Below are 26,101 nucleotides of genomic sequence, written 5' to 3'. Positions count from 1 at the left end.
AAACATGGATGCACTAAACCACAGAGACACCTTGTATGACTTTTATCAGCAGGGTTTCCTTTACTTTTTTTTTACCTGAGACATTTAGGGTTTCTTCCTTAAATATTTAAGACATCCCAGGGCAGCAGGTAACGGAAGTAACGAATCCTGATGACCTTTCCTTGTCAATGCTCTACGCAAATCTTGAAACACCACCATAACACGGCATTTTTTAAAAATGTAATTTTTAAATTTATTATTATTGCCAAAACACCCAGACATGTCATAAACCAGGTTTCCAGTATTTTGACCACCTGTACTATGCAGAATAACAAATAATCCCTGCCTGAAAGGACGAATAATATCATTAAATAATATGGAAAATGGGGCCTGAAGAAGCCACAAATCCTGTCTACAGTCAATGAGAGAGACTCTGACAGAAACCGTGGGAGAATTCCGAGATGAAATCTGGCATCACCTGGAGTCAAACACAAAACTCTCTCTATTTTCAGTGAACCAGGTCTGAATGCATATGTTTCTGCTTCATAGCCCTTTGCTCAGAGAACTCAAACCTGGCATTTCATAAGTTTTCTTATTTCTAGTCCTTTTTCTTTTGCACCAAACACATTTTTTCCCATGCCTTGTGTTTACAAACTGATACTTTTATAATATAATTAGGATAAAACTACGTGTAATTCTATTAATCTCTGTCCAAGTGTTCGTTAGTTAAAGTACAAAATTCTTCACAAGGATATATCCAATATTTACAGTGCAATGTTTTTTCCCCAACATGTCCTTCTGTGAAATGCTATTTCACTGCTTCTTGTTCTTTATCCTGCATTTCTATTGGTGCATTCAATAAGATTGGCTTTTCAGATTTCAGTTTCTTCTTTAAAAGGAGGAGAATTAGTGTACTTGGGATGTAGGACACTCCACGTAACACTGCTGGCAGGCCAAGATAGAGCCACCTGAAATAAATCATGAGTTTCATTAAATATATGCATTTGTAAAAAAGTACAAAACTATTCAGCAAACACTGTTTTGTGAAAATTACACAGCCAGTCTAAAGCTTGTGCCCTGATCCTTTTGGATCTCACAGAGGATGAGAATGGGAGAACAGAGAATATGTCAGTCAGCGAAATGGCCTTTTACATCTCCCAGTTTCAGGCAAACAATTTAGCCAGTGAAGTCAGGCACCTGGTACTCTTATGGCTTTATCCATAGGGAAAAGAGAGAGTCCTGAAAGGGCTCAGACTACCTGGTTAAAATTTCTAGATATTCATAGGAATATTCTTCCAAATCAACCTCAACACATTATTAAAAGGAATTAGTATGAGGCCACAAGTTCAACTAGATTTTTCTTTAAAAATCCCACAACAATCCTTGAAGGACTATAAAAACATGAGGTGAGGTATTCTGGGCCGATTTCCAACTTGAGTTACTGTGTCTTCTCTAGAAACTTCTTCTCTTTTTAAATTCAAGTACTCTTTCAACCATTTTCTGTTCAAAGAATTTGCAGTCACCCATTAAAACTTTTTCCCACGTAAGCGTGCTGCTTTTCAGTAGCTTTATCATAATTCAGTGTTTTTAAGGCTTGTTCTCATGAAAGGTTATTATTGAATATTATGGCACCAGCACATTGCTGTTCGAAGGTTTTTCCAATGTCTGTGTCAAAGGTGGCACTTGACAAATAAAGCCAATGCCAAAGAAAATTATGTCACGTCTCTAACACAGGAGCAGTTTGTCTACTAGGAAGACATAAAGTGCATAAAATTACATCTCTATGTGTGCAATAATAGAGTAAGAAGGAGAAATTAAAATAAAGTAGAAAATATACCTGTATGTGACAATATCATATATCCTACATGCTCCTTCTCCGCCACAAGTCATAGTACCCCACTTCAAGCAAGTGGTATCTATCAAAGCTCCAAAATAAATGGGAGATGGAATTCCAGCTAAAAAGGATATTAGCAACATTTCTGTGAATAGCAGTTTTCTTCTGGTTATCAGCTACACTACAGAGCCTATGCTGTTTGTCAGCTACTTCATCTGTACTGTCCTCTTGCAGCATGAGCCACATTCTCTATATATCTTATGCTCTCTCTTCTTCCTCATCCACCTACCCTCAACCAAAGATTTTCTTCCCTGTGGCCTGTTAAACAATATCCACATGCTACAGTATGGACAGTGTTTCCTATTCAGAACTCAACATTTTCTCTAATCACTGAGAGGCAATGCTGCCTTCAATAAACATAAACAATAAGCAAGAATGAAGGAATGCCACATGGCATTCCAACAAGCAGCAGATGTAGTCCCATGTCCTGGTTTCTGCTGGAATACAGTTAATTTTCTTCTAAGCAGCGGGTGCAGTGCTGTGTTTTGGATTTAATAGGAGAATAATGCTAATAACACAGTGATGTTCTAGTTGCTGCTCAGGAGTGCTTGCATCAAGGAGTTTTTTGTGTCTCATGTTTTGTTAGTGAGGAGCTGCGCAGGAAACCATGGGGGGGAACAGCCAGGACAGCTGACCCAAACTGGCCAAAGGGATATTCCATAATCTGGAATGTCGTGCTTAGTATACAGACTGGACAGAAGTGGCAAGGAGGGACCGACTGCTGCTTGGGGATGGGATGGGTATTGGTCAACAGATCACACACAATTTTATTCTGCGTCACTTTTTTTTCTTTTGTTTTATTCCTCTATTTTTCCTATTATTATTTTATTTTTCTTTCTTTCCATTACTAAACTGTTCTTCTCTTAACCTGCGTGTTCTACCATTTTTCCAACTCTCCTCCCTATTCCATGTGGGAGGAGAGTAAGTGGATGCATAGTGCTTAGATTCTGACTGGGGTCATACCAAGGTACCAGCCTATTACCCAGTATAAAAAAAATGCAAACTGCAAGCTGTTCTACTTTGCCATGCTGCTGAGATCTGTAAAAAAATTCTAAATTCTTCCCAATCAAAGGCACTCCATAGAAGCAATGACTCCTGTGCCATGCCCATAGCCCTGATGTGACCCTTCTCTAACTCTAGGTCAGCTCTAGCTGCTCTTCTGAAGTGTGTTAGATATTTTCTTACCAAATACTCTTGAAGCCAGTCCATGGATACCCACTCCAAATGATTTCTCTTCAGGCTTTAGAGACCTGTATGATAATTGCATTTTACACTTATTAGTAGAGGTGACATTAATAAGAGCTATTTAACCCTTTTTTTAAATCAAGTTCTTCATCACATTAAGCCCAAACCATTCTAGTAAGGGCAGTCGTTGAAAGAGTTACGTTCATTAGGCGATTGCTGAAAAGTTCCTTATCTAGAACTGCCAAATCACAAAAGGAAAAGCTTCTGTCAAGGCACCCTCCACTTGTACCAAGGCCAACACAAAGTGCCAGGTAGCTGTGCCTTAATCAACATCACGTTCCTGTGATTGATAAACACATGGGTATCACACACCACTCAATGTCCCAGTGCCCTGACTCAGTGTTCCTGCATTAATTCAGGATAAAGCTGATAGCCAGAAGCAACATCAGATTATAAAGCTGACATGACACTAAAGCTTAGCAGCACAGAAATGACATAAGATCTCTCTCCTCTTCCTCCTTCCATAAGCAAACTAAGCAACTTTTAATTCCCTGGAGAATTAAAACCTCAAAATAAAAAGTCCAGTAGATTTCTTAAGGCAAGGAAATTTTACCGTACCTTATTAAGACCATGTATCCAGGCATGGCTGCTAAGGAAAAAATGAAGCTGCAGACTAATGTCAATATTAAAAAATAATGGAGCATCTTGTCACAGTTTTCATGTCCATCACACTGGCCCAGAGTTGCAGAGATGTTTTGAGATGAAAACCCTGAGGCTGCGACACAGGTGCAGTTTTCAAATACCTGTCATAAGAGTGTTTTAATCACACAGATTGTCCAAACTCACACACTGAGTGGCAAACCCACACTCTGCTGGCACCCAGCTCACTGTCTCCTGCACTTGAGATCGTCACTCATGAGCAGCACTGCACTGTGGCCTCTCTCCCAGACTGCCAGGCCCAGGTCCAGCCATCCCCTGTATGTGGGGATAGAAGCTCTGAAATACCTGGTTACTTGTTTAAATCTACAGGGTAGAAGAGATTATTAAGTCCATGCTATAGACTATCATTTTGGCTGAAATGTTCTTGGGCACTCAGGTTCCCAACTGGCAATACCTTCAGAATAATTTCTCACTCCATGTTAAGCATTTAAGATTCCTTTAATTCTTAGTAGAGAAGCACTCTTCTTCATTATATTTTTTAATTTAAACTATTTTTCATATTCATTTTGAAATTTCTGGTGCTACTCAATGAATTTGTTCAAATCTCTCACCTTATATATTCAATCAAATGTGCATGGATATTCCCCACCCTATATTGGTATAATTATTTATCACCTACTATAGTTCATAGCTACGGTACAATAAAATGTATGCTTTACCACACTTCTTCCAGTTCCTCTTGAGGATTTACACCCAGCAAGACAAGGTGACACATAAGTGATTCCATTGTTCCCACAAACAGGGTCCCATATTTTAAGTGGGCAATCACAATCCATGTTGCATCCAGCCAGTAGAGTATTTTCAGCATATGAAACTTGTTCTATTCTGAAACACATTTAGAAGATGAATAAATATTTCAATAATGAAATAGCCACAGTAACCTTCTGCAATGCTTGAGATTCTATTCTAGCTCAAGTGTCGAATCAGGACCCAGTCCTACATGCTCCTATCCTGAAGTCATGCCTTTCTACCTTTCTATAGGACAATAAATCGTATTATATTACATTTATATTATAAATTAATGTGTACCCTACAGCATTTTTCTCATCTATGGCATGTATGTCCTTGATTGTCCATAAGAGTTGCATCTACACCTCCATGTCCATTTTACAGACACACAACCCAACCTGGTCTAATGGAAGGTGTCCCTGCCCATGACAGGGAGGTTGGAAACAGAAGATCTTTAAGGTACCTTCCAGCCCAAACCCTTCTATGATTCCCGGTGATTAATGGCAGGCTTCAAATCAAGAAACTGCAGATAAAATATCCTCTGATAACTTGACAGTAATGAAATTTGAGTAAACCGGTGTAAGATTAAGAAGGGGATCTTTTCCTCTCTTATTCTGAAATTGCACTCATGTATGCCTGGTTTGACCAACAATTTTTATTTTCACCTGCAGTTACATGATTTTACTAATTGTATTCGTAAAAGAATTAATATGGACATGCAATTGTCTTTACATGGATATCCATTTTAATGCACTTTTATTGTTTGAAACAGAGATAACAGAAAACAGACCTACTGCCTCATGCAAGCAAAAAGTCTTGAGAATTTAGAATAGGAAAATAAAATGGAGGCCCTGGCAGATTCTTGACCAGAAATATCATCCTGGTGTCTTAAGACTGAAGTCCTCTTGAGTCTCAAAGAACATACCCTTGATAGGAAACTGTTAGACCAGCAACTGGTGAGGTGTCACAGACAGTCCAATAGGCAGCAAAGTAGAGAAGGTATTCCAGTAAAGATACCCAAAACGCTATGTTCGCAGCCTGATAGATATTTATCTTGAATTTCTTCATGAATAAGCCTCCGGAAAAATACCCAACGCATAGAACTGGTAAGTTGTAAACACCTATTTAAACAAGTGAAACTTCCATGTTAAAATAAAGGAGACCATCAAAGCTGCTCTACTATAAGGTAGATAAAGAAGTAGCTACTGCAGCTGCTGTTAGAGAAGGTTGTGTTTGGCAAAGAATCAAAGAGTGCCTGTGACTGAATAATTTAACTACAGTCAGAAATGGGTCCCTGCTAATTTCCTTTCACACCCAAAACCTCTGCCAAAGTCAACAGCAGGTGAGAACTGCTTGGGGAGTGAGCTACAGGGTAGGACTGAAATTATTAATTGGAAAATTGCAATCTAGAGTTGAACTCTAGGTCCAACTCAAAAAAAAAAACCAAGAAAAAAATTATATGGTTTCAGTCCAGCCTCTCCAGCTGACTGAGAAATTCAACAGAAAGATAATCTAGTGCACATCTTAAGGTACATCTTAATGCACCCTGAGCATCACAGAAAGGAGGAACAGACTTTTCAGTTTTGAGATGAGATTACTCAATGTGCTCTCGCATTCTTTGCTGATTGATACTTTAATGAAACAAATTTTGACTGAAAGACATGTTGGAAGTGTTTTTACACAAATATCACATGGCTTAGTTTCATATCAGCTGAATTTTCTGAGCCAATTCAAAAGATGCGAATTAGATTATAAAATTCTGCACAAAAAATTAGATGTTTAGCAGAAAATGCATTGAGATTCTATTCTAGCTCAAGTGTTGAATCAGGACCCAGTCCTACATGCTCCTATCCTGGAGTCATGCCTTTCTACCTTTCTATAGGACAATAAATTATTACATAAATATTATAAATTAATGTGTACCCTACAGCATTTAAAAGTGCTTTGTAGCGTGATATCCCTCGCATGTAGAAGCATTTAACCTTAGTATGTACATGTAAATACACATGAACATAGGTATATATGTAAAAATATAGATAATTTGAATAGAGACATCACTAATTGATAGAACAGAGCAAAGAAAAATTCAAACATACCAATTAAAAAGATGGCATCTGATGCAGATTTTCCAAACTGCTGTTCCAGATATTTGGGCATGAAGGATATCATGCCATCGAAGGCACTGAACTGTAACACAGTTATGCATATAAATAACATATACACGGGGTTGTGAAACAGAGCCTTGAGGAAGGGGATGAAATCTGGAATGACATAATGCCATGAGTTAGTGTGATGCTTTATGAAAAGAATGACCCATTGCTCAGCGTGGCTGTGGGGGAAAGAGGGGAACAGAATTGGTCCTGAATGGGATCAGGCTAAATCTTGTGCTTTGCCAGACACCACAGGCCAAAGATTACTTGCTTAGCCCAGGGTACCCTAACATTTCTCCTCTACCCAAAGATACCCTCACACTTAAAAAATCTGTGCTTATAAAAAAATAATAAATCACAGCAGCAGCAGCTACTGCCCCATCTTTCCTCCCTTTTCTCTCATCTCATGCCTCAGAGCATTCATCAAAACCCCTGTCCTGCACCCGGCATTTGGCACAAAGGGGTGCAGATGTACTATAGATCTGTGACAAGGTCTCTGCCCCCAGAGACCTGAACACTGATTTTGGGTTTTGCTGCTGGGGAAGAAGAGGCCTGAAGAGAGCTGTGACCATCCTCTCAAAACCTGTATCATCCAACCTTCAGCCAAGGAAGCATCTGAGAAACTAATTTACAGAGGTCTTTTCTCTGCTTAATGCCCATTAAGTCAGGATTTGAACCATAAAAAAAGCCCCACAATTCCCCTTTGTCTAGTGTTCTCTGTTAATTAATGTGCTGAGCTATTGTCAAGAAACTCTGCAGATAAATATAAGCATCTACAAAACAATGACTGGGCCTCACTGAAAGTGGGCACCACTTAGGATGGGTGTATATCTTTCAGAGGTAAGCAAGTACCTCATTAGAAGAAGATCTGTATGCAAATCTTGCAAAAATTAGTCAGTTAGAAACACTATAAATAGGCTGCATTATTTACACAGGCAGTGACACTTTTAATCAGGGCTTCTTGAGGAAATTTTATTATTATTCAATTAATCTTATTTTGGGTTATTTTTAACTATAAAAGCATCAAGTTTCAACTTGAAATCCCTGGTGATTAAAAGTCGTCTGAATATGTCCTGGTCAATAGGCAGTAAGTGGTTGAACAGAGGTTGGACCAGGTCAGCTCCAGAAGTCCCTTGCAACCTCAACTATTCTGTGAAATGAAAAGGTTCTACATTCAAGATATTCAGGGACAGTGAACATTCACAGAAGCACGGGGAGGGAATAATCAGGAAAACATAAGCTTGGAAAGGACCCTGGAGTACTAAGGACCCACATCTGAGTTAGGAACCTTTCCTCACTAGAACAGTATTTTATTCATGGATTCATTTAAGGCTACATGACAGCGGAAAGAGATGCTTCATTTTGATAAACATCAAAATGAAGTTTCAACATCAGCCAAGATCTAAGTACTCACTCTGAGTATGGTGAATTTTCAGGGCTCAGTTGGAAGCAGGATGGAGAGGGAGCTGCCACATGGCACTTACTTTCTGAAAATGAGGGCCCTGAGCAGGACAGGATCAGGAGACTACTCTGAAGATGATAGTCTTTGACATGTTTTATTCACTTACATTTCCAACCAGCAACAAATAAAGAAGGAAAAAATAACCTCCTACAGATATATAGATTTGAAAGGCCACAGATGTGCAAGCTGCTAATGGTAACATTAATAAATGTGAGTCGAATACATCTTTGTTCAACAGTAATTAATTTTTTTGAGACACTTAAGCACCTGTCAATTCCCTTTTAGGGCTTTCAGTTGGATTCAAGAAAGACACAAGTTATGTGTTGGTTTTCTGCTTTTCTGCACAGTGAATGTGGGGTACAAGAAACTAATATCTGCAACTTATCCACAGCTCACTGAGTTGTAATATTCCTAACCAGATTTCAGTCCCCCTCTCATGGGAAGAAAAGATCTACATACACCTGAAATGCAGGAGGGGAAAAGGAAGGAGTCCAGATCCTGGATCTATGAAATCAGCTTTATTCCTCTGCAAGGAGCCATTTTAAATCCCTGCACAAATCCTTTGAGCTACAGAGACATGAAAACAGAGTAGGCATTGCATATCCTGGACCCATCTTTAATTACACAAATACACACAGTTCACACCTTAGGACTAAAGTAAGAAGGAAATAAATCCAATATAACTTGCCTTTAGCAATTTCATACATGGTCTGTTTGGTTCCATTTTTATCATTTTCTTGCAATGGTGTTACTCTTTTTTCACTTGTCTCCTCAGGTTCATTGGTTTCACCTTCCTTCACAAGTGACTTGGGCAAAAACCAAAATGGTATTCCCACGAGAAGATTCAGCAGTGCACAAATCAAAATGCCCAGCCACCATGCTCCAACCCAGCGGGCATCAGTAGCTGTTATAGTTATCTCATCTATAACAAAACACAAAACCAGACATCTTGGATCAGTTCAGAAACATTCTTTGCTGTCATCTTGTGTTTTCCTAGTCATCTCTGACGTAAAAGCATTTCAATGATTCTTAAAATGAGGCTCATGAAGGAGAATATTCTCCAGTCTTCTTTTCTAATGTTGCTAATTTTCTGGGAAATTTCAGCGGTTTGTATTAAATTAATTCTAGTCCTTTCCTATGTTAAGCCAGATGACACAATTTTTCGTCGAATAATTTATAAGCATATTGATTTGTGAATTGAATATTATACACAGACCTTCCATTCTAAAAGAAACACCAACAAACTCAGGTAGGACTATCACATATTAGCAAAGAAACATCTTTTGGCTCTGATAAATACACCAACCGTAGACTTAAAAATAAGTTTTTATATATTCACCCATTACCTGCACCTACTGATCCAATGTCAACAAACAGCTCTGCACAGAATGAAGCCAACAGTAAACCAAGGAAGGGGCCGACTACAGTTGCTGTATGCAGACATGCTAGAGTAGGAAAGAGAGAAAACATCCTGAATTAGAACCCAGACATAATTATCTTCTTGGAATTGTTACATGTGGTTAGGGCAGCTCTACTGAAAAGGCATTTGCACCTAAAAATGGCCTGGTTCCAAAAAGTTTCTCTCCGGTTAAATTACAAGTTCTACAATATTGTTATTTTGATAAGGCACTAATCACTGTTTTCTGTCTTCCTTTATTGGACTGAAGGGCATCATAATAATCCTTTCTTTTGCTTTTGTTTATGTGTGTGTGTCTGGGGGAGGGTAGTTATCACAATAGCATAGATTTACCCAGGTAGAAAGGTGAATTCTCTGCTTTGGCAAAATCCTCCAAATAGGAAATGCCCAAAGGCATGATGGGAGTTTCACCCATTCCTCGTACTATGTTTCCAACCATCACAAATATCCACAGCAAGGACCCAGGCTCTTTTTCACATTCTGTGAGCAAAACAAGAAGTCAGAATCAATGTCTTAATCCCAACTATTAATGAAAATCTAGAGATAAAGAATTGACCAATAGCTTAAACTTTGGGTAGCCTGTTCTATTAAAAAAAAAAAAAAGAGAAAAAACGGGTCACAATACGCTTTTACTTCCTTTCTCTCCTTGAACTGGGATTTCTTCATCCCATAGTCTGCTTCAGATTCCACTGCTCTCTCCCACTTTTTCATGCTGAGATTTCTCAGTGCAAATTCATTATCAAATAAAAACCAGCTTTGTTAGCAGCAACTGCTGTCTTTCTGAGTGGATGCATTACTGACCACAGATGAAACCTGGATCTCCCGTTTCAAAGTCAGATTGCTGTCAGCAAACACAGGTGAAGCAATCTACACACAGATGTGGTCAAATTCAGTCCAGCTTTCGCTTCACACAGGAAATGGACTCATATATATGAACATCACAGTCTTGCTTGTCCATAAACTAATAGAGAAACAATCACCTTACCCAACTGCATGCATAGGCTTGAGGATGTGTGGGTTCTAATGTGCATATTGAGTGGCTGTAAATCATTTAGATGAAAATTATTTGCCTTTCTATACCTTTATTTTTACATTTATAAAATGGGAAAATACAGTATCTGAAATCTTCGAGCGAAAGGTTAATTCCAAGTGCTGTTAGGTGTGCCCATTTCACAGCTTCTTGCGCAGATGCAAAAATTAATAGTTTAACTGACATGTAGTCTTGGAAAGCTTGGAAGCTGCATCCATTACTAAATGGAGACACAGGAAACTGCAGCACAACACTAAGGTTTGATGCCACTTCATTCAGACAGTATTACAGCAGTGTGATTCAGCTTTAGCACACCCTGATGGAACTCCATCACTAAGTTTAACAATAAACTGTGGGGTTCGGGTCACCTAACTTTTACCATCCACCAATCACCTAAGTTTCCAGCAGTCAGAAGGCAGACCCAAGAGGTAATCTGATCCACCCTAAAGTACGGAGCATGAATGTCCTTACAGCAAGAGACAAGCTCTGCAAGAGCTCTGTAGTCTCCTTTGTCCAGCTACCAAGGGAGTCTAAAGGAATGGTTCTGATTCAATGCTTCCATTTGAGGTAGCTAAAGACCCAGGAGATTAATCCTACCCTCAGCATGAGAATTTTGTGTGTGATTATTTAATGATTTCCTCTGAGCCCTTTGACTTCCCAGTAGTTCCTTTACATGCACATTGCTAGTGCACATATATGTTTCAGTCTCACAGATAAGTTTTAGCCTAGTTTAAACTATTTTCTCTAAAGGGAATTGAGGTCTATATTTTAGTTCTAGCTCTATTTCTCAGACTTTTATTTCCTATGTGGTACAACAAAAAAGCATCCTTATGCCTCTTACCCATTTTTGAAATATGATTCCAACCTCCTCGTGGCATCATAGGATTTCAAGTCAAAAAGAGGAACACTTGTGAGAATAACCTGGTGTTATACTATCCCAAAGTGGACTACCAGGGATGTTAATTGAATTGCCTGGATACTGTGAAAACTGCATGAATGAAATGTTTTAGCTCTGGAGTCACAGACCAAAGAAACACAAAGGCCAGGAAATTTCCTGACCTCTAGTTTCTAGGCTTTCAAACAGTACTGATCAACAGCAGAACCCTGAAGTGATTGCTAATGAAAATAAAAACCTATTTACTTAGACACTATAGACACAGAAAAAAATATTAATAGGCATAGGAAAAGCCATACCTGTTGATCGTTCCTCTGTAGGCAAAGAGGACAAGCTTTGATTGACAAGGCATAGAGGCATCACTGAAAAATTTTCCCGTTGTGAAATGCTGCTTTCAATACGATACCTGTTGGAATCAAAGGAAAGCATGCACAGGTCAAGAAGATATTAATGAGAACCATCTCATGTGTCTGTACTGTAGTACTGGAGCTACCTATAAGAAGAGTGTGTAGCTGTAGGAAGAAGGGAATCCATGTCAAAAGTTAACTGAAGAGAGGGTGCCACCAAGGCTGTCAGAGCCATTCCACACTTGACACAACAAGACTGAAGGATCAAAAAACACCTTTCTGATTGAAACCTACACAAGCCTACATTATTAATTTTTTAAGCCAAGCAAAAATCATTTAAAAGTAGTTGATGAATCATTATGGTCAGTGCAGGCCTTGCCAACACAGTGACCAGGTGGTCTGTCATCCAGGTTCCAAACCAAGAGACCTTTAAAAATCACCTTCTCTTGCCCATCCAAGCAGATAAGAGCTAGTAGTGTAAAGTGACAGTATAACAGCACACTGTTTCTTGGGAGAGCCCACACAAGGGGGAGCAAAATGATGAAGGCAAAGGCAAGGGAAGGTGCCCACCAGAGGGGAGACTCTCCTCAGGAAGTGATGACTGACTTTTGAAGCCATCTCGGAAGCAAAAGAAACTGCTCTGCAATGATCATATTGAATCCATGCTCAGCAATGTCTCTCTCAATAAGCAACACACTCAGTGGAAGGATGTATGGATTCATGCAAGTAAGGATCACAGAAGCTGATGTGAGCTAAGCAAAACACTCACCTTCCAAACAGAAAATGAGGAACTGATATCAAAAGACATCCCAGTGACAGAATTGTGCAGCCCAAAGCAATTATTCTGGGTCTGTGAAGCTTTGCACCAAAGTAACTCACAAATGCTATCAGCAGCAAGTTACCTGCAAAGAGAACCTAGTTCACAATTCACAAACCAAGGCATCCCATGATCTTTGAAAGTGCAACACAAATGTGAGTACTTCTTGTAAGCTCAGCTGCTGGTTCTTTTCTTGTCTTGTAAAAAGTGTCACCAGACAGGGAACTGCCTACATGGTGCAATAATTCCCTGCTATGTATGATCTTTTTTTGGAAGAGTTACATCACATGAAAAGAACATGAGAATAAAAGGCAGAGTGGAAAAGAGATCACAGTGAGAAAGATTTTTGAGTGCACCTTTATAGAGAAGAAATTTCCCACTACTTTGCATAGAGATCAGGCCCAGGGACTGCAGAATAATAGCTGGTTTAGGAAGTTATTCCCCTAGGATTCTTTATTTTGTAATGTGTAGGGAAATACGGAAGTGTATCTCCTAGTGTTTTTGTAGTGAAAATAATAAACACAAGATGACAATCATCTTAAAAAAATGGAATAATAATTTAATATTAATTTCAGTAAATTTTTAAGAATAAAAAATACAGGTTTTTATACCCAGGACCATTCAAAAAAAAAAATGTGCTAAAAATCTTCATTTTCCTCTCCTCCACTTTCACTTCAGAATCAGTTGATTTTCTCCATTTATTGCTATGCAACTAAGAAAAGAATCAAGCTTCATATTATGAATCAGGCCCTATAAAAATAGCAATTTAGTAATTGTACACCTACTAATTTTATGATCTTTTTGTCAGAAGAACAAAATCATGTCTCTGAGTGATGAGAGTCATGCTCTGAAAGAAGACAATGCCTTTTTTATGTATAATTTCTAAACAGACCATATTGAACCCGTGGCTTGAATGACACTTAAAGATGTGCATTTGAATTTATCACTGGGCAATAAAACTTACTGACAGGCAAGGCAACAGGCACTAAAGGTAGAACTGGAAACTTTCTTTGCAGGTACAGCTGTACAGATACAAAAGCTTGAAATAGTATTGAGTTCAGGTAAGGATTCACAATCCACTCCAACCAAATTTAATGAAAGGAACTATAAAATGCTAAATATGGCCTTAAATTCAAACAAAGCTTACACAGTTGCTTTTTTTGTTTTCTTCAAGAAGATTCAATACAAAGCTCATAAATTAGTTCTCTTTTGTTAATTTCTCTGTCATATCTTATGGTAGTGCATAAATTAGCTGAACCAGTTTTTAAACCTAAACTTCCCCATTTAAGTGGTCCTATTAGTTTCCAAGACATGAAATTGTTACATATCAGCTCAAATGGAATGACAGAGCTGGCCACTATTGTCACATACAGTAATTGTGAGCAAATGAGAGTCAGACCACATATTACATTTTCAAAGAATCAGAAATATTCAAATGAGAGATTACCAATTTCAAAGCTTCCATTAATGATGCCCACCAAAGAAGCTGGGATATTAAATTGTTTCTCTATCTGTGTGTACATGCTGTTCATGTAAGCACCAGACATAGTTTTCCCAAGGAATGCAAGTGACAGTGCCAGCAGAAATACCTGGAAGGGAAGAGAAGAATGCATAAAGAATTCAAAGTAACATATTTATGAATATTCCATGGTTATTGCCTTCACTGAAGGTGTGCTTCCAGTCAAAAAAGTGAGCAGTTCTGTCTCACTGACGTGTGCAAATCCCATCATCTATTCTTTTCTAGAGTTATGGCTTCACTAAACAAACAAACAAACAACAACAAAAACACACACACCAAAAAAAAAGAAAAAAAAAAAACTAGAAAACTTTGTTCTTCACCATCTCTAATTGACCAAGACTGTCTTCAGAAATCCCAAGTCCCATTTACCCAGCCAAGGCAGCCGTGTGCCTGCTGCAAGGTTGCCATCTGCAGGACCTTCCCACCCTCTGTTCATCTGAATGACAAATTGCTTGCAGAACTAGGATCGTTTCCTTTGGCTGAATTACTTGACCCAGGATCTGCTCTCCCATCTCAGCAGAGGTCATAAGCCCAGAACAAGTAATTTCAACCAGAAGGAGTATATAACATGTCCTTTTTACAAGACAATTAGTAGCAACTGACAGTTAAAAAGTTAAAATGAATGAGTGCAGTAGTTTTCAAATTCTTTTAACATCAGGCTTCTTTATAAAGAGAATTTATGAAATGAAATCAATATTATTTTTAGATACATCTGCTGCAAAATCTAAAAGGCAAAAGAAATGTATTTGGGGTTTTAATTACTATGAAAAATAAGGTAATTTACAAGATTTACTAGCATTTCTCAACAACTTGAATTACTATTCAATATCAACAGCCGGTTTTTACTGCCACATCCCAGTCAGTAAGGCTCATTTCACAGCTTTAAGAAGGAAGGGTAAACACGTTAGACTGGGGGGATTACACAAAGTCAGTGGTGGAGCTCCAAAGCAGCAATCAACAAATACCTCCAACACATCACAGCAGGTAAAGTTCAGGGAGAGCAAAAGCCAGCCCCATTGTTCACAAACTTGTTTTACCTTGGTTAGGACATTAAGGGTAGAAAAGAACAGCTTATCCATTCATTTAGTCTGGGCTGTAACTTCTACCAAAATACTGTATATGCAAGTAATAAGAGTTGTGTGTTCCATCAAAATTGCTAAAATATTGCTGTACCTTCAGCTTGGAAATGCAGCAGATTTTGTCCTCAGCATGTGGCTTCTCAGGGTCCTTCATGTTGCCTTTTTCAATTGATACTGATGTCTGTTTCTGAGTCTGTCAGTCATCCCATCACAGTGTTGAAAAAGATGAGAGAAAAGAACAAAATTTTTTGTCCCATGTTCACAAAAATATTAGATTCCTTCTAAAAGATTTGATATATTAGCATTTTCCTTAAATAATTGCAAACTGGATTCCAATGAAAAATACAAGTCAACAGACTTTATTTTAAAAGAAGCAACTTGATTAGAATACACACATTAATCTTTTGGCATTAAAATTAGAGGAAAATAAAATAAAACAAAACCACCAGACCAACTCAAGTTCAAAACAGACTCCACTCTCCTTCTCATCCCAAGATTTTCAAAAATATTCCTCTTTATTTGTCTGCCTACTTTTACTTATCTCCATTTCAACTTGATGATTAGTGTGCCTCGTAGTGCTAAGCCACCTGCTTTCTTAACATTTTACATATATTCCAAAAATGTGTTCAAAGAAGGAGCAATATATCCCAGGGACTTGGCTATACTTACCTGTAAAAGTGCCGACACATCTGAGGGTTTGCACAATGAGTTAAACAGATCTCATTCTAAGGACTCCTACAAAGACTCTGCTAAATAAAGTTATGCAATACAGTTCCCTACTGCCTGATGGAGTAAGCTGAAGAAAGCCAGGGCAAGTCAGAGCCCTACCTTATAGTGAGGATGGATACAGGTTAATTTCCTCTTTTTTTGTCTTGGATACACTTTCTAAGTGTGATCCTGCAGCACCTGCTCTTCTCTGTGTTTTCCACTTCATGGATCCAGGGCTGGGGAGCAAGCTTGACAAGTCCACCAATAGGACTCAATTGTGTTTCAAATTCTTCAGCTCAGCACCCTCCTGGTCAAGCTCTTCAAACATTAATTTCTACAACAATGTTAATCCTCTCAAATGTGTTTCCTAAGTTACTTGATTCCTAGTAAATTCACAAGCATTAACTCCTTCTATAGCTACCTTCTCACTTCCAGTTTTTAAAAAGATAATGCACCATTACAGCATTCCTGGAAATACTTTACAATTAATTGTAGGTGGTCAGCACTCAGACAATTAGCTATGATGGATACATAGTTTTTATTTCTGCTCTGCTCACAGATTCCTGCACAAACTGTGTTCAATCACAGGACTGTGCTCGTACAGCTTTGTACTTTTTTTTGCAATTTGGAATAAAAGTTTATATCCCAGGGCATTGTTTACACCTTATCTAAATACTGCTTTTCTCTGAAGCCCACCAGCACCGCCAAAACATCACAGCCATCCCCTATGTCTGTCCTCTTCTAGGAGCTGGCAAAGGGATTCTTCCCCTTACTGTACCAGTCCCTGCATTTCACTATCACACACAGGGAACATCATCTGGCTAATTGCAGGTTTTCTCTTCTCTTGTGCTACAAGATACCAGACAGCCTGTTACCATTTGACTTGGGGAATCAGATGCATCACACTGCTCCTCATGCAATTAGAGAAGACAAAACAGCATTGTTTGCATTTAATTATTCATACCTTCCCTCAGAGCATAAATTATGATAGGGGAAAAAAAGCATTTCAATCAGTTTTTTACTGGGAAGATTATTAAGATTATTAATTGAATAACAAAGTAGACAGAACTATTATTTCCAGCTATGATTCTGAAATTACTTTCCCCAGCTTTATAATATTTTGTGGTCACACTTCATCAAGTGTTACTGAAGCCAACACAGACTAACAGCCTAAATTATCAGAAAGACACAGTTGCATACTGCACTCAGCTCGGGTGCATTCACGCCACACTTTAAGTCTAGGTTAAAATTTAAATTACTATTTCTGTGCCTAAAGATGAACCAAGAGTGCTCCCACTCCCTTCTCCCATCTACCTACTCTCCGTTGTACATTCCTCTGGCGTACCTTGTTTACACTCTCAGGCTCTTCTGACTCATCTGCAAACCTCTTTAACTCATTAAACAGGCAGAAATACAGCTATATTAAAATATAGTTATATTAAAATATAGTTATGCAAAAGTTTGTCCTCGGGTTCTTGCTGACCCACCAGCTGTCATGTAAACACCTGAACCTGAATCCCACTCATAAGTCTGCAACGTTCTCTGAAATTTCAGGGAAGAGGGCAGTAAAATCCCTCCTTCCACTTCTGCACTGAGTTGGTGACATATTAATGGCAGGATAAGAAGTTGGCAGTGACACCACAACTGCCTGTTCCACTCATCTCCACTGTCTGACTAAATCTCCATGGGCAACCAGAAAGACAGACAAGTGATCAGAAGACACCCACTTTGCACAGTGCACAAAGATTTATCTCACAGTGTGAGCAGTCCAAAGCAGCCATAGGACACTCAGCATCCAAGGTAACCTGGGCTGAACAAGGCTGGCTTAAAACCAAAGCAGATGCTTCCTCTGTGGACTGAAACAGGCTTGTTTGGTGCAGCTGACAACAGCAGGCAGGCAAGCATTGAGACATCACTTTGGACCCATTTGTCCCACACAAACCCAGCAGTACATTTTATAGTTCTAAATCACATTTCACTCTAGCTAACTGATAAAAAGGACAAAGGCACCCAAATATATGGATTAAAAAGTTGATGATGCAATGTTTTGCAAGTTGCCTTGTCTAATCCCCAAGAGGACATCCTAGTTCCAATGTAAAATCCATTTTCCATTTAGCTCAGCTTAGTCATATAGATAAACTGCTACATCTTTGTTTTGTTTACAAACAGGGTTAAAAATCACAAAACGCAGTGATTCAGAGAGCAATTATGGTGTCAGAATTTTTAACTAATTTATTTTTCTGGTTGCAAAAAGCTTTTTGAAATCTTGTTTTCTAGGTACAGTTCAAACTGTTACTCAAATGCAATTACACTAATGTTAGACTGAGACAAAGGAAATTATTCTCATGGCAAAACAATTAGGTACTTACAGTTTTGAAAAGGTTTCTGCAAGAAATCACAGATATGGCACACTTGAACTTTGAATTTTAATCTACATTGTTAAAAATGGGACCAAACTTGGTTTTTTGCCAAATTGTTTCAGCTGTGCATTTTAGAGTACTCACTCAGATGTGACAGACATGGGCTGAGTTCTTAGAAGGAAAATTAAGCCCATCTCTTTCTCTTCCCTGCAAAAAAAAAGTCCAAGGGCTACATCTGTGTCAGATCTCTGAGCATGAAGTGCAGACAATCCTGCCCACTGAAGACATCCAGAGAGCACTCGAAGGAGAGAAAAGAACTTTAAGAGTGCACATAATGTGTGAATTTACAGGCTGGGTGGAGTTCAAGAAAAGGGTGACACAGAGTCAGAAGGGAAGAAGGGAATGAGATTATGTTGCTGATTACTGGACATTACAATATCAGAGAGTAGTTTGACTAAGCATAAATAGTTCTGGTTAACATGACAAGAAGAGATAATTTGACTTGGATTAAGTCCATTAGACATCACATTTAAGAATCAGTAGATACACCTTCAAGTATTGGTGCTCAGACAGGTTTCATTTGTGACCTAAAGTCTCTTGCTGACACTTGTGTTTGTCCCCCTCCCAGAAAGAAGTGCCAATGCACACCAAAATCCTAAATGCCATGTGTAAAACGTGTGGTGAGGGTGGGACTGGGACTGATGAAAGCCTGAATTTCTGATATGGTAACTTCTCAGTTCTCACACATGAGAAAAACTCTCAAGTAAAAAGATCTTTACATGGTTCTAATATGTGAAAAGCCTCATTTTCCTCAGAAAATATGCATTTTGTTAGAGCTGTAGCACTGCTTTCTGTTTTCTCTTCCTAATAGTCTCCAAATCAAACCTGATGGCTGCCCGTACTGGGATTTGGTTTATACATCTTAACCAGAAACAGAAAACGTGTTTCCACCTTTGATCCTCTAACAAAAATCTGAGGTAAATTCTTATTTCCCCCTAATGTATTTCAACAGTTTTCTTGCATTTTATAATTTCCTCGCTTACCCACTGCCACGTTTGGGAAATTAAAAAATCCTCTGACAAAATAATAAGACAAAAACCTATGATCTGAGCTGTGAGGACACTGCCCACTGAAATAAGCAAAATGGGCAGATAAAAGCCATTGTCTTGGAGTTCAATAAATTATTAAATAAATAACCATGAAATAAACTTCATTGAGATTAAAAAATCATAGTAACATCACATACAGGACTGTGTAATTCTACAGTCTCTGCAATATTATTTTGTTCAACAATAACTTCAGCTCCGGACAAGTAAGGTTGAAGATTCAGACCCAACAAAGGAATCACAAAAAATGAAAATCAAAATTTCCAGTCAAGTAAACACCACCTTGTAGCAGGCACTTAAAATTTCCTTTAAATACTTATCTCCATGGCAGAAAAATTAACCCAGAGGTTATTTTAACAGGTAGTTTAAGTGATTTATAATTGGCAACAGGTACAAATTAAACAGCTCTCCAAGAAGAGAGGAGTAGATATATGAAGTTATCATATGTTCATAAATGCACAGTTTACTATTCAGTAAATTTATGTAAAATTCAACACATAGGGAATTCAGCATTGTTCTTGATTGTGATTAATTCATGGGTAATAAAGCATTACAGAGAGCCTATGATGTCTTAGCATACAGAATTCCCTTCTTCTCCATGGGATTTCTGCTAAAGGCCATATTCTCACTAAGCTCATATTTCCTGCATTATCAACCTTGTGTTTGAGAAACTGAGACCACATGTATCTTTTCCTGTCTGGATAGGTTTTGTTTCAGGGGTAGCTCTAATCATTCAACTGCTTCATTACAAGGAATAAACCTTAAGAACATCAAGTATTTGTACAGAATCAGGTATAACCTATTCGTAGCAAGGAGTTGTGTTGAAGATCCTCATCCAGAGCCTCACAATAGGAATTAGAGTCAGGTATTTCCAGACAGTAATTTATCCCATTTCGAGACAGCTGTCTAAAGCAAGTAGGAGGAAGAACCTCTTTGGAGGTGCTTTTTTCTTCCTTTTGATTTGGAAGTCTCAAGAGCTTAGCTTAGTCTGGATAACTAATTTTTAGACAGATAAAAATCAGGTCAGCTGACACCTGTCCTGGTTATCTCTCTTTATGTCATTCTAGATCTACTCATCTTGGCCAAGGAACAAAAATCCTGTCAGCCAGGATCTCCCAGCCTAAGGTCAGGACCCACTTACAGCTGCTTGTGCAAACTCACAGGAAATTCAAATGGATAAACAGTGTTCTTATGGAAAGCAGTAAAAGTTCTCAGTGAAAAATGCAGAGTATAATTATTGGTCCTAGTCTAAATGTTGTATGTCATGATGATTTACCTACCAAAAATACAGAAGACATTTCTGCCCTCACATATTATTTTGAAACCACTAAGGACCAAGTAGCTCTTTCCCAACACAGCAGTTGTAAGCAACCACTTCTAATGCATGAAAAGCTGGGAATATGAACTGCATCTCCACAGAGCCACAGCAACCGAGGGTCGGACATCCCATAGGACATGGCATGGCAAAACAGGTAAGGATATCATGACACAGAGTAGGTTCACCATCATTCACCCCGTCAGTTCAGAGCTGAATTCAGAGCAATGTTTAAAACCATTTTATTTCTCAGAAGTGTCTGCTGAGACCTGCTTCTCTGGCAGTGCAGAGCTGTGATAGCTGAATAGCCACGTACCTCCCAGTCAAATGGAGGTTAACAGGGAGAATTTCTTACAAGGACAACACAGAATTGGCTTCTCAGGGTTGTGTCCTATTCTGGATACACACTCCAAAAGCTCCACTGCAAATTTCAACCTTTGAACAGACCAGCAGAACTGAGCATAGGAACCTCACAACAAAGACTCTTTCACAACATTTTCACTTGTTTCACCTGCTCATTGGCGTTCCAGCATCTGCATAAATGAAAAAAACCCTGCTCAAGATACTTTGTGAACCTACTTTCTCAAAAGAAAGAGAAGCAGGATGCAAAATAAGGAAAGATATAATAATTTAATTGATTCTCTATTAATCAAAAATGTATTTATTTAGGCAGTGTTTATACCAAACTAAGGTAAATCATGAGGAGCCACAAGGCCTCATTGTAGTGACCTGTGAATAAACTCATAGGTAAAACCTTGGTCTACTCAAACCAGGTAGAAAAGTATCCACCTGCATCTAATAAAAAAGTAGGGTGATGTTTACCCCTGTATGTGCAGAAATACAGACAGGCACAAAACTTTCTGCCTATTTTGAGTCTGAATTCAGATTTACTTTGACCATCCAGTAAGATTTCCTTCCCTCTCACCTCAACAGAGTTCATGTCAGCTACAGGCTAAATGAAAATTCAGATCTATCTTCCATCCTCAACCCTGCCATCAACTCTACTCATCCCCTTCAACTCATGATTGCCTCAATTTTTACACAAGAACAATAAATAGACCTTTCTAGAAAGTGTTCAGACCCTACCTTGAAGATAATACTGCATATGTGCAAAATATTATTGCGGTCTGGTTTCATAACTAGTTATTTATTTAAACCAGTGATACTGTCATAACAGTTACTCCCTTAAGAAAGCAGTTTAGCACATTGATTTGCACTTGTATGGATTTGGGGACTTCGCTTTTGTTTTAGCAAAGCATATTCATGCTTTCTAGCCTTGCAGAAAATTTATGAAGAAATAAAATTCTTTATTTTTCATAAAATTTGCTGCAAGTCTAGAAGACATTCTGTTGTACAAACTTCCAGTATTAAATGTTAGAAAACATAAATGTTTCAATTGTCGAAACAGCTTTTCAGGATGTTGAAAGCCTAATTATATACTTTTGGGCAGTACCTCCTAGTTGAAGTACAAAGGGATTTGTTGTGTAATCAGGTCGTCAGCTTTCCACTAACAAGGCAAATTGTCTCAAGTATGAACTTTGAGAAAAGTTATAGGAACGAATGTACTGCAGGTTGACTGGAAGTTCAAAGCTTCAAAGTCTCTCTGGTGTTGCGGTTGGTGAGTCCACTTTACACCCCCCAAGTTGCCCTAGAAGTGGTCTCTCCTTACAACACTCGGCCAGAAAGTTCTCCCTTTGTCCAGCTTCTGCTGGTCACTGGCCCTCTCCCCCCTCCCATCCCTTTTCCCATTGGCTCCTGTTATGTCATTCAACCTTTCCTCTGCCCCCTAGCCCTCAGACTATTGGTTTTGGATGCTCTGCCCGCCTTTGGGATTTTTTGGGATAAAATTGGCCTGGGCTTTCGGTTTTGTTTCTTCTTGCCTCTGCCCCCTTTGAGTGTGTTGCCATTAAACACCTCAGAATTGCATGCAAAGAACCCATCTCACTTTTTTGTCTCCTGTTCGTGCACAGACTGTGTGTGTGAGTGGCTGTTTGTAACTACCTGTGAAGGTGAGATTATGTGCACGCGTAGGTGCTGGGAGAGTTCTGCCTAAGTGTCTCCACAAGGGACCCAGTAGGAATAAACACAGCATCCATCCACCAAAGCTCTCATTCAATACTCTGGAGTCTTTTCCTCTGAAAAAATGACATTACCTATGATTCATCAATCAGTGGTTTATGTAACCTGATAACATTTCACTTTCACTATCCATCAAGTCCACAAGGTTTTTGGTGTGTGATAACATGCTTTGTGTGCAGAGATATCATCAGGCTAGATGATTAAAGATGATACTCCTGGCCTTTCTAGGCACACTTTACTTAGGTCAGTCCTAAAAGGTGTGAAACATCTGAGTGGAAGATCCAGGACCTTTTGGGAGTCAGACACATAGCCTGGCATGCACCTGTGAGCACGGCTTTCTAGCTGCAAACATCTCATTTTTAAAACATGGGAAATTTTCATAGGATCCCCTGAAGCAGATACTCTTTCTCAGAAGGGTTAAAGTTGCATGAAATATACATTGTCTTTTGGCAGTGAAAGTTAAAATACTAACTTCAAATAACAGTGTAGCTTTAAGACTTTCTAATAAAAAATACCTCACCTCTACGGTGATAACTTCTGTGGTTCTTTCAACAGTGGCTTTTTCAACTTCTATGAACTGTTATGAGTATTATAGAAGGCAGCAGGATGATATATGACTTAAAGCAGTGAGCTGTAGTGATCCACAAAACCATGAAGATTATGCCTTCATCTTAACGCTTATGACATCATAACGCTTATGACTTAATGCTTATGCTTATGACATCATCTTAAAAAAATTTGAGAATGTGTTAAACCCTCATTTACATGAAGTGGTATGAAATGTTGTGTCGACATGAAATCATTGCCAACATTGCTCATTTTTTAACACAACTAAGCATGAACACAACTCCAATAGGTATGTGGCAAAGTCATAGCTCTCTAAAGTGAAATGAGCCATTTGCAGCCCGTGGGAACTCCGTGAAAACTAACAAAAGCAAGCCTACAGTCATGAGAATCATGGTCACTAGCTGGAGTGGAAACATGTAGGAATCCTGCAAATCAAGAAAAATAGTAATAATAAAAAAGACTACCTATGTAGACAATAATTTATGCAACAGAAAATACTCTGAAATCAAAAGCAGAGTTTAAGATACCCACTCTAAATATACAGTAGGTATTCAACAACTACGGATTTTAAAGACGCTTGTCCTGAAGTCTGTGCCTCTCTGCTGCTCTGCACAAGGCTCTTTTCTGAATCAAATGTTTTCATAAGGTGACTTTTTAACTTTGTCCCATTGAAATTTTATCATTCGTTAGCACAGTATGTGTTAATATGAAATTGTTTCAATATGTAAATGACTGAAATGTTCCAGAGCCTCATTTTTTTTCCCCTCACAATGATGCAGTCCTTTCAATTTTCACTGGGTATTTGGCTCAATAACAATTTATTGAAAAGAAACAGCACCTTTTGAACTAGCCATGTCCCTTGTAGCTCCCACATTATTTGTGAGAGCTCACATTTAATTACTGACTTTTTCACACCATTCCTGATTTCTGGTATCAAGGATGAGCTCAGCCAAAAGTGGATTTGCTGCTAAATGGAAGGAAACAGCAATATCTGGTATAAAAGACACTACCATAACAGACCAAAAATCCACTAGATGTTTTCAGATGCATATGCTGAACTTCTAATGAATTGTTAATGACTTTTTACAGTAGAAAGATGATGTCATGTACTGATTCACGTTCCTTGTGCTTGTCTAAGTCTTTTCCCATCTCCAAGCAGAATGAAAAGGTCAGGTCTTACACTCACACATACAATGATTCAAGCACACTGTAAATTCAGCCCTACTGCACTTCTTTTTGAAGCAAGGCTATCTTATCTTGCAGCTACGTGTGATGACATACCATAAATAAGTTAATTAATGTTTCATGGTATTGTCAACGTAAATTCTCCTACGTAAGCTCATAGACTGCATCTGCCCCTAGTGAAAAATTATTGCGAACATGACTGATTCTCAGTTCATCACAAGTCTCCTTTTTAAACAGCAGGGAAAATGCCACTATTAATAGCAGAGCTGTCAAGACAGCATCATCTAAAAGACTCAGAGTGTTTCAAGACAAAGCCAGATTGTCATTCTCTTGCAGTAGTTTGCCAAGAAAAAAAAAAAAGTGATTTTTTAAAAGTGAGATAGTTTAAAAGAAAACTTAGTTAGAAGTTATGCACTGCATCAGGGGTGAAGGGCTGACATGAATCTGTGTAGAATTCTTATGAAAACCAGCAGTTTCTCAGAGAGGTGACTGATTTCATTTGCTTCATACTTGCCAGTGATTCACCTGCAGTGCAGTAAGTCTGGGGAGCATGGAGGGTGGTTCCTGGTCTCACTGCATCTTCTACAGATGTCTGTGCTCTTTATGTAAGATGCTGGGGTGGGGAAGAAGGGGTGGAGAATTCTCACAGTTACACTTAGTAAATCAGAAACAGCACTTCTACACATGCTTAATTCCTCTCTTTTCTCCCTAACAGGATCATTTAGAGAGACTTCAGTCTGTCATTCAATAGCTTAGGGGTGGCCTAATTTAGGCCTTCCAGTGCCTGAAGGGATCCTACAGGAAAGATGGAGAGAGACTATTCATAAAAGTATGGAATGACAGGACAGGGGGGAATGGCTTCAAGCTGAAAGAGTAGGTTAAGGTGGGATATTAGGACGAAATTCTTCCCTGTGAGGGTGGTGAGGTCCTGGCACAGGTTGCCCACAGAAACTGTGGCTGCCCAATCCCTGGAAATGTCCAAGGCCAGGTTGGATGGGGCTTGGAGCAACCTGGGATAATGGAAGGTGTCCCTGCCCATGGCAGGGGGTTGGAACTGAATGATCTTTAAGGTCCCTTCCAACCCAGGCCATTCTGTGATTCTGTAATTCAATATAGTCACCCTGCCCTTCCTTTTAGCAAGGCTTTTTGTTCTGCTTTGAAGTACACATGAATACAACACGTGTTAGAGAACTCCCTATACTATTGTAGTAGTGGCATGTATACATTCCAGCAGTATCTTTGAAACCTGAATACCTTTTTAGACATTAATTGCTATGTAAGTGACTGATAGGAATTAGCATAGCAGGAAGCAATGGATGGCTTAGGCTACGAGAAAGAAAGAACAGTATTTCTATTCCATATTCATATTTACCATTAGCACTGTCTAGAGCCCTTGAGAGTGACACTGCTAACCAAATGGAGTCCTGCTTTTGCTTTTAACTGCTGGAAACAGGTTGCAGGAGAGACAGGGGAAAAGAAAATCAAAAAGTTAAAACTTTTGTTGTATTCAAAGGTAAATCATTGGATGCAATTAAAACTCTATAAACTGTACATAAGA

The 26,101-nt window shown here is 38.7% G+C and overlaps 1 protein-coding gene across 5 annotated transcripts in view; it reads right to left on the bottom strand.

Moving 5' to 3' along the window:
- Positions 1-207: 207 nt before the first annotated feature.
- LOC104692282 (solute carrier organic anion transporter family member 1A2) overlaps positions 208-26,101 on the bottom strand; it is a 44,982-nt gene continuing 19,088 nt past the window's right edge. For 4 of the 5 annotated variants that reach the window (XM_010404213.4, XM_010404215.4, XM_020584883.2 and 1 more), the window contains 14 exons: positions 15,318-15,416; positions 14,073-14,214; positions 12,578-12,710; positions 11,761-11,867; positions 9,870-10,016; positions 9,466-9,564; positions 8,808-9,041; positions 6,604-6,768; positions 5,433-5,628; positions 4,438-4,603; positions 3,677-3,861; positions 3,059-3,123; positions 1,817-1,934; positions 208-947 (listed from right to left, as the gene is read on the bottom strand). In XM_010404213.4, coding sequence (XP_010402515.1) covers positions 788-947; positions 1,817-1,934; positions 3,059-3,123; positions 3,677-3,861; positions 4,438-4,603; positions 5,433-5,628; positions 6,604-6,768; positions 8,808-9,041; positions 9,466-9,564; positions 9,870-10,016; positions 11,761-11,867; positions 12,578-12,710; positions 14,073-14,214; positions 15,318-15,416 — 2,016 coding nt within the window. In that variant the 3' untranslated portion in view covers positions 208-787. Of the gene's footprint in view, positions 948-1,816; positions 1,935-3,058; positions 3,124-3,676; positions 3,862-4,437; positions 4,604-5,432; positions 5,629-6,603; positions 6,769-8,807; positions 9,042-9,465; positions 9,565-9,869; positions 10,017-11,760; positions 11,868-12,577; positions 12,711-14,072; positions 14,215-15,317; positions 15,417-16,051; positions 16,204-26,101 lie in introns of those variants that run through there. The other variant, XM_019288628.3, reaches the window with a different exon arrangement.

Source organism: Corvus cornix, chromosome 1A, assembly GCF_000738735.6.
Source record: "Corvus cornix cornix isolate S_Up_H32 chromosome 1A, ASM73873v5, whole genome shotgun sequence".
Classification (NCBI taxonomy): domain Eukaryota; kingdom Metazoa; phylum Chordata; class Aves; order Passeriformes; family Corvidae; genus Corvus; species Corvus cornix.
The sequence above is the reverse complement of the archived record's forward strand: the minus strand, read 5'-3'. Positions and strand labels throughout refer to the sequence as shown.